The 13,729-nt window shown below is 49.0% G+C and overlaps 1 protein-coding gene across 1 annotated transcript in view; it reads right to left on the bottom strand.

Annotated features, from left to right (window-relative positions):
• The window catches only part of TG (thyroglobulin), a 241,635-nt gene that overhangs the window by 145,117 nt on the left and 82,789 nt on the right, over positions 1 to 13,729 (bottom strand). The window contains exons 28-32 of the mRNA XM_060127453.1: positions 10,252 to 10,317; positions 8,121 to 8,201; positions 3,306 to 3,443; positions 2,105 to 2,281; positions 567 to 678 (exon numbers count right to left, since the gene is read on the bottom strand). Of these exons, the coding sequence (XP_059983436.1) occupies positions 567 to 678; positions 2,105 to 2,281; positions 3,306 to 3,443; positions 8,121 to 8,201; positions 10,252 to 10,317 (574 nt within the window). The remainder of the gene's footprint in view (positions 1 to 566; positions 679 to 2,104; positions 2,282 to 3,305; positions 3,444 to 8,120; positions 8,202 to 10,251; positions 10,318 to 13,729) is intronic.

Genomic DNA, 13,729 nt, shown 5'->3' with positions numbered 1-13,729 from the left:
TGCTGATTCAGTAGGTCCAGGGAAGGACCCAGGAATGCAGTTTGTAAAAAGTCCTCCTGGTAATTTTGATGGCTGAGATCGACAGACTGGTGGAGAGAAACATCACCTTTAATGAAAACAACTAAATTACAGCTGACTAACTAAATCAATAATAGAATACATTTTTTAAATAAAAAATTAAATAAATTAGAAGTCGTGATATGCCTATGGTCCCGCTGGAAGTTCTGCTTGCTCTCTGGATTTTGAGTGCAGCACAGGAAGACTTGGCTGATCAACTTTATTACAATGCTTGATAACTTGTATTAACTGATAAAACACGGGTCAGTGTTTCCCTTTTGCGTCAGCTGACCAGATATTCAGGGCTAAATGTTGTGCTGACTATTAGTAACTGACCTTAGCCATGGTTTTTAGATAGTTACCTCCTTATTACTTTTTCACCCTTTGCTTTGGGTTTTTCAGTCTTTTATGCTTGTGCCTTTAACTGATATTATATCACCATCTTTATGAAAACAGAAGGGTCGTTATTAAGTATTGCAGTGGGGCGGGAGTGAATGGAAACAGCTTACCCATTGGAAATGGATTTGTTAAACATGGGCACTTTGTTTCTAATGGAAATCCCCGTCAGCTTTTGGAACGGCAGGCGAGTGTAAAAATTCTTCACTTTATCTTGCAGTACAACTACACAGAGAGAAGAAAGACATATTATGTAAGGAGAGATGTGCTGTAGCCATAAAGATACTTTTGTAGGGGGACAAAGGTATACAAACCGTACTGAAAGCGTCCGATTAAGGTGGCATATTAAACCCATGTACTTACAGTCTACTCCCACCCCAAATCTCACTAAAATTATAGTAAAGGCATATACCCCCAAGGCAAAAGAGGATAGGAGAGGGGAGAGAGAGAGAAATTTTGGAAGCTAGAAAAACACAGAGGAGTAAAAGTTGACCTAATAAATCTAAGAACGCTGAATTCTCGACTTTTCTGTGGGAAGAACTGAGAAGCAACCCCACACACCTTCTGGAATCCCCAAAAGTTTCAGTATCAGCAGCAGTGGGATGAAAGTGAGCTAAAACAGAATGGGCTGGAAAGCTTCTGCAGAAGCAGTTAGGTCTCCAGAGGCTCTCCTCTTTTTTCCACAGCCAACAACTGCCCCTTCCTACCATGGAAGGATGGGGTCTCTCGGGGGTGCCAGGTTGAGTTGTAATGGAGGGGGTACCACACCGAAGCCGGGGGATTTTTTCCAGTCAGTCCACATGGTGAATATTGAGATCCCCTAATTTTCCAATCCTATTTGGCATCTAAACCACAAGCATCCAGGCTCACACCCCCAGGCCAGATATTACAAGATTCCTCTGGAGGAAGGGCCTAGACATACGGACGTGAGGGAGTCCCCAAAGGCTGGCCCAACTAGATTATCCTACCAAGAAAGCCCAAGTCAACAAGCTCCCACAACACACTCAGAGCTTCCCAGTTAGCTTCTGGGCCCCTGTCTTACATTTAAGTGGAAAAATCAAGGGTCATCAGACACCTGAGAAAGGCCTCCAGCAAGGAAGATAGAAGAGTAAATGAAAGATCTCAGCATGATGGAAGAAATGAAGACTGGGCAAGGTGAACCCCCCTCCACCCAAATAGTATTAATGTTAAACATTAATAAACATTAATGTTCTCAAAGGGGTAAAATCAACTTCTATCTTGTTGAAGCCACACTTGTTGGGATCTTCTATAATAAATAGCCAATTGGAATTCCACCTGCTATGTGCAAAAAACATGATTTCTATGAGCAGTGGGATTCCAGAGTGAGATTATTCTCTCTAGTCAATTTGACGCATTTCTAAATGCCTTTGCATCTCTACAAGAAGCCTGGGTAACTTTACTTTTAGACATTTTTTTTTTTTTTTGGCCTCTCCACACAGCCTGTGGGATCTTACCTCCCCGACCAGGGATCGAACCCGTACCCCCTGCAGTGGAAGCACAGAGTCTTAACAGCTAGACCGCCAGGGAAGTCCATTTTTCAAGGAAGAAGAACTGATCTGGATATTTGTAAAGCCACAGACGCAGCAGCCCACTAAAAACGCAGTTTGGGTTGATCCAACCAAGCACTCACCTTTCTTCTGGAAGAGGGCACTTGGCCTGCGGGGCAGGATCAGTCTGCAGCCTTTGGGACTGGACTCCATGACATCATCACACACCTGGGCCTCTGGGTAGAGGGTGCAGGTGAAGTACAAGGGTGCACTGTCTGTTACCTCTGCCAGCTGACAGAAAGAGGGCTCCTGGACACAGCCTACAGGCAAGAGAACAGTTGGGTGTTGGTCCTAGGGAGGCCAGCAGGGGAGGGTTACCTCTACAGGACCTTCTGGGAGAAATGCCCCGTGGGGACTCTTCCCAGGCAGGGAAGAGGCCCAGGTCAGTCAAGGCTGTCCAGTCTGGAAGGCCCAAGAAAAACTCTAGGGTTCTCCTAGCTGGGGAGAGGGCCATGCACGAAACAGGGCGTCCAGGTGGCTCCAAAAAAAGGCAAAGTCCAAGAGGGTGAGGGGTCAGCTGGAAACTCAGCAATACGGGAGCAGAGAGGGTAAAACGCCATTGGATCTGCCCAGGACCATCTCAGAGGCAGTCAGGACCTCAGACCACAGGCCCCAGGATGTAAAATTCGGTGGCGTTGTGAACAGTCTCCCCTGTTCCCGTGTCAGGCTTTGTCGCTGGCACACGTCAGCCCCCTCATGGGGAGGCATATGGCTGATTTTGATTTTCTTATTCCCAAGGTGAAACACAAGGCCTAGATCACAGCACCTGTGCAACACAGCATGCGCCTGTTAGGTAAAGGATGGATGGATGAATGGATGTATGGATGTACGGATGGATAGATGGATAGATGGATGGATGGGTGGGTGGATGGGTGGGTGGATGGGTGGATGGATGGATGGGTGGATGGATGGGTGGGTGGATGGATGGATGGATGGATGGATGGGTGGGTGGATGGATGGATGGGTGGATGGATGGATGGATGGATGGGTGGATGGATGGATGGATGGATGGATGGGTGGATGGATGGGTGGGTGGATGGATGGATGGGTGGATGGATGGATGATAGGTTCTGAGAGCAGAGTAGAGACTAACTACACGATTAGCTTCTTGAAGATATGGGTTATGTCCTGCCTTCTTTATCACCCATGACACTAACACTGAAGGGACCCCTGAGTTATGCTATTGAATTTGATCATATCTGTGTCTCAAGAGTTTTTAAACTAGGCCTGAGATGCCTGACCACAGGGTGGAGAAGAAGGAGGAGGAGGTCTAAGGATACTTACGAGAAAGACACCACAGATTTGCCTGCCGCAGTGAAAACAGGTGTTTGAAAAGCCAGTGCTGCTGGCTGGGCAGGGATCGGTTTCCATTGACAATGACTTGGTTAAGGTCCACAGGGGAGAAAAGCTCTGTTGTCAAATCTGAAAAAGAAGGGGCAAGTCAACTTCCTTTGCCTTTATCTCCATGGTGAAAATCTCTGTCTTTCTGTCTGTCTCACACACACACACACACACACACACACACACACACTTGCAGGCTGTGTGAGGCCACAGCATGTCTGGAGTCAATAGGGTTGGCAGCCTTGTCAGGCAGGACAGATTCAGAAGGTCCCAGAAAGCCCTAAAAATTATGGAGTTGCAACACCTTAGAATCTTGGTTGGGGAGAAAACTTGGGAGCCATCTGGTTTAACTTTTCACCTAATGCAGAGCTCTTCCCTCCGATATTTCTGGCCGAGGTCCCTGCAGCCCTGCGTGACATGTCTGTGCCCACCGCAGCCACCCACTCCATCATTAGGACGTTGAGGAACCAAATCTGCCCCTTTGTAAATGTGAACCACTGATGCTCCTTTTGTCTTCCGAAGCCACATGGAAGTTCTAACTTCCTCCCAACGGCAGCCTTCATCTGTGAAGACAGCTCTCAGCTCCACTCAGCCCCAGACTTGAAAGTTCCAGCTTTCATATCTCCCACCTCACCCCACCCCCATCTTTCTTTGTGTCTTCATACGCCATGATTCTGGCTGAAGGCTCTTCTTGGGTACACCCCTGCCCACGGGACGGCAGTCCAAGCTTTCTTCTTGGTCCGGGCTCTACCTGCATTTGGAGCTTTATCTATGATTGCTTCAACTCACACTCAAGAAGCATGTACATTACACTACATTAATCGTGTAGTTAATCGCTATTCTGCTCCCAGAACACTGGTAATTCCAGCTCATCACCTCACTGCTTGCTGCCCCAGGACTACTGTCCGTGCTCACTTGCCCTTTACCCCCTTCCTCGTCACCTGCCTAGTCCTCCTGGGCTTCAAGGACCAACATTGCTCCCTCCTGCTCTGATGTTCAGTGGCTCTATAAGGAGGGTCTCCAGCGTTGAGGGACCTAGCACCCCAGCCCAGGAGTAGGGGCACATTTCTGCACCTCATGAGGGCTCTGACTTCCCAGAGGGGCTTTCACTGGGGGCATAAAGCGGATCATGGAATGAGCTGGGGCAGGTTTACAGCATCCCTTAGCTTGGGGCTCTGGAATGAGGGGCTCTACAGCCCACGCATACCCCACGTTGCCCTGGACTGCAGCATCTTCTCAGAAGCCCACTCTTCAGGCCACTTAAAGCAGGCTCACAAAGGCTGGGTTTCCTCACCAACAACTACCACCAAAGGGGATAAAAGTGTATGAGGTCTGGCAGGGCCAGAAGTTTAGTGCGAACAGAGACCCCAGGAACCGTGTCGCCAGCCCCTCCTCTGTGCAACCACCGCCCTTTGGGTTATTGCTTCCCATGCTACTGTACCATGGCTGCTTGCATGCCTGTCTCCCTGCTGAACCATACCTGGCATAGGTAGGAGCGCACACACCACCCCTTAAGACAGCAGAGGAAGAAAGGAAAAACAACATAGCCAGCCTAGAGGCTCACTTGTAGATCCTGGAGTCACACTTTGTCCTCAGAGCCTCTGCACAGGCTGTCCCCCTTGCCTGGAACTCCTTCACCCAGGTGTTCTCTGGAAATGCCTGGCAGATCTTCCAGGCTCCTCTGGGAAGCCCCTGTCACCTGTTGGGGCTGCCAAGCATCCTCCCTCCCTGCAATCCCTCTGCACTGACACCCCATCGCAGCCCTCACGACCCTGGCCCGCCGTGGCTGGCACATGGGAATTCTCACCAGCCTGGGAACTTCTGAGGGCACCGAGTATGTGCACCAAAAATGTCTGCTGGGTGAAAGAATGGATACTGTAGCCTCTCAGTTTATCCCTGATGCTGCATTAGGAAGAATCCATTTTCGACTTGTTCTCTCAAAACTTTGCAATCCTCTTGAAGGCCAGGAGGCCAATAGGGGGCTGCCAGCTGGGAGGTTGTTCTCTGCTTTTCTGTGTGTGTCTGAGACACTCGGAGTAACTGCAGTAACTGGAAGCAGAAAGGGGAACATTCCTCGCTGTGCTGTGACTGGGAAAGGCCCTTCTGGGGAGCACGGAGGAGCACCGGCCAGGGAAGTGACCCCACTGCAGGGGAGCCCATCAACGGGGCTTCTCCTGCAGGGGCGTTATCTCCTCAAGTCCAGGAATGTAATCGGCTGGGAAGGGGAAACCCAAGCTGGGCTTTGTCTATTCACCCTGAAGCCCTCCAGGGTCTCCCGGTGGGGGAGGAGAGGCAGGCCTTCCTGTGGGAATCAAGTGATAGCCTTGTAGATGCGCCCGGCACAGTGGATAATGACGGATTTTACAGAACATTCTCAAGTACCAGGAAAACATTCACATTTACATGGCCGTGAGCGGTCTGGCTACCGCTCAGAAGCGCTGCTAAGGTTGGGGATCACAAACGTAAATGTCCCCAGGGCAGGCTGGCCTGCAGGAGTGTAGGGTGCTGGGGGGTAGGGGCAAACAGAAGAACCACACCCCATGGAGGGGGCAGCTCAGCTCAGCTCGAGGGTGGTCGCCAGGCAGAAATTTGAAGCCTGCGCTGCTAGAGCTTTTCCTCTGATTTTCTCTACAGAAGCTGGAAATCTGAATTTTTATATAAAATCTTCCAATTTAAAAATATTGGCTCCGTTAAATAAAATCAGAAGTCTACTCTGCAAATCAAACAGAACCCGTCTGCCCTGTCCATCAGGGGCCACCAAGACTCAGCTCTCAAGTCCATGCTGTCTGCACCTGGGAGCAGCTTGTGTTCTAGAAGAACCTGGGCCTTAGAGTCAGCTGACCAGGGTTTGAATCCCAGCGTGGCTGCTTTCTTAGCACTGGACCGGCTAAAGCGAGGGCTACCAGGCACTCTGAGCCCCGCATTGCTCATTGGTAAAATGGGAAGAATGACAGCGATGAGCAGGGCTGTCAACGTTTGTGCGGCGATGGATTTAAAGCACCAGAGGCAGGGCCTGGCACCCAGGAGTCTCAAGGGGGAGTGGGCTCACTGCTGCTCCCCTGCCTGGTGAGCTCACTCCCCCTGCCCCTGTGGCAGCAGAGAAACCTGAACAGCAGCCATGGGCTTGGGAGGCTCCCAGGACACAACCAATATGCCGATTGCCAGTGCAGGCAAAGATTGGACAGGAGAGGGGCCAGGTCTCTGTGCAGGAGGGACCCAGCTAAAGGCTTGCACCTGAGAACAAGAAGGGGAAGGCTCCTGTGATGGTGCCCAGTCCCCCACTCCCCCCAGCTCACTGGCAAGACTGAAGCTGCCACTACAAACCTCTGAAGGTGCAGAAGGGCATAGCTGTTAAGGCATTTGGACGGGAATATGCACCGTGACCCTAGCACGATCCCCAGCTGGGATCTGCTGTCCGACAGGCAACACAGGAAGAGAGGTGGACTGGGGACAGAACCTTCGGGAAGGCTTGCTACGAGCCAGGCTCGGTGCTAGGATCATAATCCCAACTACCACATAATAACAGCTACTGGTTTTTGAGCACCTGCTCTGTGTCACGGCAACTTATAGAATTACATCCTCTAATCCCGTCTCATGGGGACTGCTATTACTCTCATTTAAAGAAGGAGAAACTGAGGCTCAGAGAAGATGACTCGGGGTTGCACAGGCAGATGGAGACAGGGCTGGGATTCGAACCCTGCTCTACTGACCTGAGGGCCACACTCGGAATCAGGACACAGCCCTCGAGCCCTCAGCTCTATGGACGCAGAGCAAACTCATAACTGCTGAACAGCTAGTATGGGATGAGTCCCAGTTGTAATGATTTATGTACATGATCTCATTTTTATCTGCACCAAAGCCATGGGAAAGGGAAGAAACTACCATTGTGTGGGCATCTGGGGGTATTATGTACCAGGCAATGTGCCAGATGTCTTCCAGGTATGTTCTTTATAAGAGGATAAGTGGAAAGCAAGGTACGTTCCACACAGCAGGAATCGAGGCTCACAGGAGGTGAGCAAAGTACCCATGGCCATGCAGTTCGTAGTGAGTTGCCAAAAGCCGCTCCAGCCCTAGTCTCTCTGCTGTGCAATGTGGTGTTTCTCCCCTCTGGTGTGCTGTCCCCCACCACCGTGCTGCAGGCTGACTGCCTCCCCTCTCCCTATCCCCTCCTCCCCTCCCCTCTCTCTCTCTCTCTCTCTCTATGTGGCTCTCTTTCCCTCTCCCTCTGCCCCCAACCCGGACTTTCAGCTCCACCTAAGGAAAAACAACTGTAGCCTCGGGCAATGGAGAAGCCTCAGACACCACACACACGCTGCCCCTAGGAAGCTGTGGATTTACATCTTCCACTGCATAAAATGACTCTCTCTCAAGAGACCCTCACAGACATCTCATCCATAAACAATTCCAGAACATGAACATTTTGCTTACATTCTTCAGCGTGTACATAATCGAAGGCACTGATCACCTTCAGATGAACTTTGCTCTTTAATAGTCTTTTGCTGGATTTGTTATTATGGTTGTTTTCTTTCTCAGCAGCAGTGGTGACTTTGCAGTCATTTCACCTTACTTTTTGTGCCAATTGCCCCTCCAAGGAGCGGTCCGTATTAACGAAATGGATAGTGGATTAGAAGCTTAGACGGGGTCCATGGCTGCAGAATGGAGTGGTGTTCATGGGTCCACTCATCGACCAGACCCTTGGCATCACCATCTGTCTCCCCAGCCAGATACCAAGTATATTAAGAGGTTTTGGGTGGGTACCTGTTTCTGCTGGAGACGCTGGCCTTGGTTCCACAGCTCGTCTGCACCCCATAGACTCAGACCGAGACCCCATGTCAGAATCTAGGAGAAAAAAAGAAAAGGATCGCTGTTCTAATATTGGGGAGGAAAAGGGGAGATATTCCTCTGGTCAACAAAATGGTAATGACAATGTAGGAAACACTCATGGTCCACAGCCAGGTGCCCCAATACAATCTGGAACAAATCCAGCGGCATAGGTCTGCATTCTTCGGCCTTTTGTGGAACATCAGCCATCCTCTCCGTAAGAGAACTATTATTGTCCTTGATATTGAGATTGCTAGCATTGGTAAAGTCTTTTAGAGTTAACAGGATATGCTTATAAATATTGGTCTTTACGACCCCCTGTGAAGGGAAGGAGTAAGACCTCCATTTTACTCTTGAGAAAACTGAGACTCACAGACTTGAAATAACTTATCCCAGAACATGCAGGTGGAAAGTAGATGAACTGGAAGTTGAAAAAATTAAATGAAATTCCCAAGTCAGGAACAGGTCTTCCGTGACGGGGGAACCAGGTTTTAGGCAGGTCTTTGGGTGCTTCTGTTTAGTGGGGCAAATGTCCTGGGGAGAAGCAAGTCCTTAATTTTTCACCAGCTAGCAAATCATTTACCAGAATTTTAATTTTTTTTAATTGCAGCATCACTGACGTACAATATTATATGTTAAGGTTGTACAATATAGTGATTCACAATTTTTAATGGGTATACTCCATTTATAGTCATTAAGCTACAAGGCTATATTGTACAACACAGAAATTTCTAATAAATAGAAAGCACTGGACTTGGAACCAGTGTCTGGGTCCCACCCCAGGACCACCTCCTGAGATGCTCCTGTGAGCATCTCACTTAACCTCTCCAAGTCTCTTTTTTTTTTTTTGTCTGAAAAGTGAACAGAATATCAACCCCGCATGTACCATATGGGTATTACTAAAGGAGAAAAGAAGTGTATCATCTCATTATATCACCTTAAAATGAAAACCATGATGGGCACCTTCCTTTCATCTTCCTCCCTTCTCCTCTCCTTTTCTCCTTCTTCTTCCTTCTTCCTTCTCCTGCTCATCATCCACCATCATCACCACCACCATCACTCACATTAATTAGCATGGATGATGCACGAGGTACTGTACTAAGTACGTTACAGGAATTACTGAGCCAATGCTCACACAACTCTATGAGGCCAGGACCATTTTTATTGCCTTGTCACCCATGTGTTCAAGCTCACACGGGTGGGAAGTAAAGGAACCAGAATTCTTACCCAGTCACTCTAAGCCCACCCTTTGTGCTCTCTCACACTATTTCACAGGCATAGAATCAGGTCACCAGTCCTATCTCTCAGAGGACTGGAGATCAGTCAGGAGGGATCATGGGAAGAGGAGGGAAGTGGTACAGTGGCCGGGATCTTTCCCCATGTCTCTCACCCGGCACCTAGGACCATGACACCTAGGACCCCCGCCTGTCTGCTCCCTCCTGAGGCTGGGGCCCTTTCCAGGTCAAGGCTGTGCCTCACTCATCTCTCTCACCATGTTAGACTCATTGTACATGCCTTCCACAGTCCCTGGCTCTGAGTAGGCACTAGGTCAAGGTTCATTAAATTCAAAGGAGAACAAAGAAAGCAGAAAAGAGATGCCAAATATGCATTTCATCTGAGCCCAACCTGTCCCATGAACCCACGGTAGCATCAGCTCTAAGCAGGAGCCCATGGCACACCCCCCTGGGGTCCTGTCCCTCACCGAGCCTCGGGGAAGGAGGGGCCTGCGGCCGAGGCTCCCTGGAGAAATGCCTCCTGTAGTTTGCGGTGGCCTCAGAGCTCCCATCCTACTAACAAGGGCAGCTTGTGGTCAATGAACTTGATCTCACAGGAACCAGTGCTTACTTCCTTCATCCTTCCTTAGGTTTCCACACTTTTCATTTTTGTTTTACACTGTGGTATCTTATCTGATGAGAGTTGGGGCCCTTCTATCCACACAGAGCACTCACTTGGAAAGTAAATCTCTACATTGTTTCTCTGGGGAGCAGAGTGCCTTGTGAGTGAGAAGTGGGTCCAGACCGTCTCCTGTGATCAGTGTCTGCTCACCCCCTCCCACCACAGAGCTTACCTTTCCAGAGATAAACCTGCTGGGAACTGGTAAAGGTGCTCCGGTTTCCTTTCAGGGGTGTCAGACCTGCAAAGAAGATGTTTATTTGTACGAGCTTGAGTGTGCTTGCTCCTACTGGGGACCCACCGTGATCGTAACCGCCTTACCTCCCCAACACTGGCCCCTCCTGGGCCTGAGACTCTGTTTCCCACACAAGGCACATCCCAAAATCTTCTCGAAGCTTTCCTCCAGCTGCTGGTACAAAACCAGAGCTGGCCAGAATTATGGATGTTAGCATAACTGATGCCATCTTGGGCCCCTACAATCCTTTCTGTCCTTCCACTGACCCTGCCTAGGGCCGTACTGTGCCATAAATCACTTCTCTGTCATCAAGGGCTTTGTAGTTAATAGATATTGTTTAATGATCGTTAGGTCCAGGTGGCCTCTATGCTCTGGTAGCCTCCAAACAATGATGAAGACCTTGGCTGATGTATTTCCAGCACACGAGAGTAGTTACCCATTCATAAATCTTCACTTAGGAATGCATGTCCTGTTTCCAAGCACGTACCCCCATATGCTAGGTTAATTATAAAATTGTCCTAGTGGCTCCTCAGCAGTGCAGAGTGCAGCTACTAATGCTTCCAGAGCATTGATGCTCAATCCCCATCCCGCCCTGTGAGCAAGTTACCCTATAATAAATAGACCCACTGATTATTTCGAGCTGCCTGCCTCATTTTACGGTGTCAAGATACCGTCTCAGTTCAGTGGGCACTTTTCGTTCCCTCCATCCTCCAAAACCAGAGCCCACGTGTCTTTCTTAGAGCACCAAAAGGACTATTGTAGGGAGGGGTCAGGATCCTGCGACACTGAGAATCACTTAAGGAACTATGGATTGGTTTAAAGTGAGCCAAATTCATAGAAGCCTCAACAGCTGTGTTAATTTTCCTTGTCACTTACATCCTCTGAGAGTCTTGCCCCATTGGCAAATGGGGATGGTATTTGTGAGGCTGGGAATGACTGTCTTCAACCTCATGCTTGACCATAATTTTCCAGCTCCTTGAATGTACTGTGAGCTTCCAGGGGCTGAGAATGGGCCTTATTCCTCTTTATATCACCACACCTATTATTATCCCTGCCATAGAACCAGTGTTCAGCACCGTAACGAATGCAAAGACAAACGAATAGGGAAAACAAAGCAATCAATGGTTTTCAGAGTCCACCAAGTAAGTGCAGAGCCTCATCTGCCCAAGCACAAGAAGGCTGGCCAGCAAATTAGTTTTCCTAATGCAGACTTCTGATCCTGCACTCCATTCCCCCAAACTCTCCCAGTTCAATATTGTTGATGGTGAGAAGACACATAGAACAGAAGGAAACCTCATCCCTCCTCTTCCTGGCTCATGGTTTAGACTTTCCAGACATCGTCCCATGCCTTCCACAGTAACTGAGTTAAAATATCCCTGCTGCACAAACAGGCCTGCAGACTCTGCCTTATGTGATCTGCTCTCTCTGTAATCAAGGCTGCAGGAACACACACACATTTAGAACTGTGGGGCTTTGGCAGGGAGCCTGACTCTCGAGGGTTGATGGGTGTTGTGTGGTCTTAATTGACTTTAGGACACTTCTGCAGAGATCACGTGCTACATCTGGGGTGGGGGTTGGGGGGCGCGTGGTATGAGTAGTTTGAATCTACGACGTGGGAGTGGGCACGATCCTAAACTGGAAAACCTAGGTTTCAGAGTCCATCTTTTACAGGCCGTTTTCTCTTCTCTGTATCATCACTTCTACCACGTCTCTACTTATATTCCTTGCCCTTCCTACATAAACTACACTCCTGAATCCTTGTCTCAGGCTCTGTCATTAGCTTACTCCTAATGACAGCTACCGTAAAGAACTAAGAGAGGCATCCTGTGTCTAGGTGTCCATCATACATCTACTCCAGATGCCCTTGGTGACCATGAACATTATAGATGCATGTAAGTTCCTCCACTCAGCTCCCAGCACCCCAAGGTAGTGACAATCATTGATACAAAACAGACTCCCACAAAGAGAACGCCAGCCATCGGGCTGAGCCTCACCATTAATCAACAACATGAAGCCTTTGGGATGTAGAAAAAACCCAGGAGTATTTCTTCCAAGGCCTGTCTTTCCTGTCCAATTTTAAATCCCTGTGGGCACTAGGGGATGTTCAGTCTGCCTATTTTTTAATTCATCTGCACTGCAAGGTGTTGTCAGAAATGGGGCATGTGCAGCCCCAGAGCTTCCCAAGTCGTTTTTCTTAGAAATAAGAAGATGATCCAGACAACACCAAACAACTGAGAACACCTGACGCGTCCACTGGGAATCGGGGAGAGGCAGACCCCGAGTGGACTCTTCTACGGAGACACACGCCAACCTGGCACCAGGTTAAACAGAAATCGGCGACAGGAAAGAGAAACCTCACAGCCAGTGAAACGTGCTGATAAGACTGCTTCCGGGTGATTTGTGGGGTTGTTTGTTTTGGGGTGTATTTGTTTGTTCTGGGTAATATTAGAAGTCTACCCTACTCCCATGGAGTTGGCTGGCTTAACAAAAGAGAAGAGAAGTGCTAAAGGGGGTTCTGCGTCCCACAATCCTTCATCAGTCCATAAGATGAGCAAATAGGAGGCCCACTCTACTTTAATAATGTCCATATCTGTCACCCCAACTAGCCTGTGAGCTCCTTGAGAGCAGAAACCACTCCACCTGTCTCTATAGTCTGCTACCTGGCCTGGCACCTCACACCCAGCTGCTGGTCAGGACGAGCGATAGCTGGGCTAGCTCAGCAACTCCCCTCGCCATGGCTGTCGTGCCCCTCCCAGCTCATCTCTGCAGTGCACACTTGACCCGCTGCCTTTCCTGCACCTTTTGTTCCCTTCTCCCCACAGCCCTTTAAAATCTTGAAATAGAATATGCTGGTAGATGACCTTCATTCCCCAATATCTGGAGTACAGCAGCCCCAGAGAGATGTCCAGGGAGCAAAATTCTCAATTACCAGACTCCTTAATTTGCTGGTATGATACAAGGGTACCTCTGAAGCACTTTTCTGCTTCCAGTAAATTAGATGCAGGGCCATTGCAGCAGACAGTGAGAGACGCCCCTGACAGCTCCGGTCTCCACAGCTTGAGTTGAAGCCCCAGCCATGGCACTTAATGTAAAGATAGTTTCTTGAAGTGTGACACGTCACGGCTATAAAATTCACCCCCATGAGCAAAAGTGTGATATAACCTCACACTTCTGCCTCAGATTGCCTCTGCCTCACCAGACTGTCAAAAGGATCAGTTGAGTTGATGGATGTGAAAATGCTTTGTAAAATGCGGCACGGATGCTGACGCCCTTACTATTTGAATTTAGTGTGTTCCGTTGGGTTGTGATTTCCTACAACTGGCAATCAATTCACTTACATTTTATAAGAAAATACTCATTCTCCATGAACCACCTGCTGAAGCAGACCCTTGCCGTACCGGTGAGCTGAACAGTGAGA

This window comes from Lagenorhynchus albirostris, chromosome 17 (genome assembly GCF_949774975.1).
Source record: "Lagenorhynchus albirostris chromosome 17, mLagAlb1.1, whole genome shotgun sequence".
Lineage (NCBI taxonomy): Eukaryota > Metazoa > Chordata > Mammalia > Artiodactyla > Delphinidae > Lagenorhynchus > Lagenorhynchus albirostris.
This window is presented reverse-complemented; position numbering and strand designations above follow the sequence as displayed.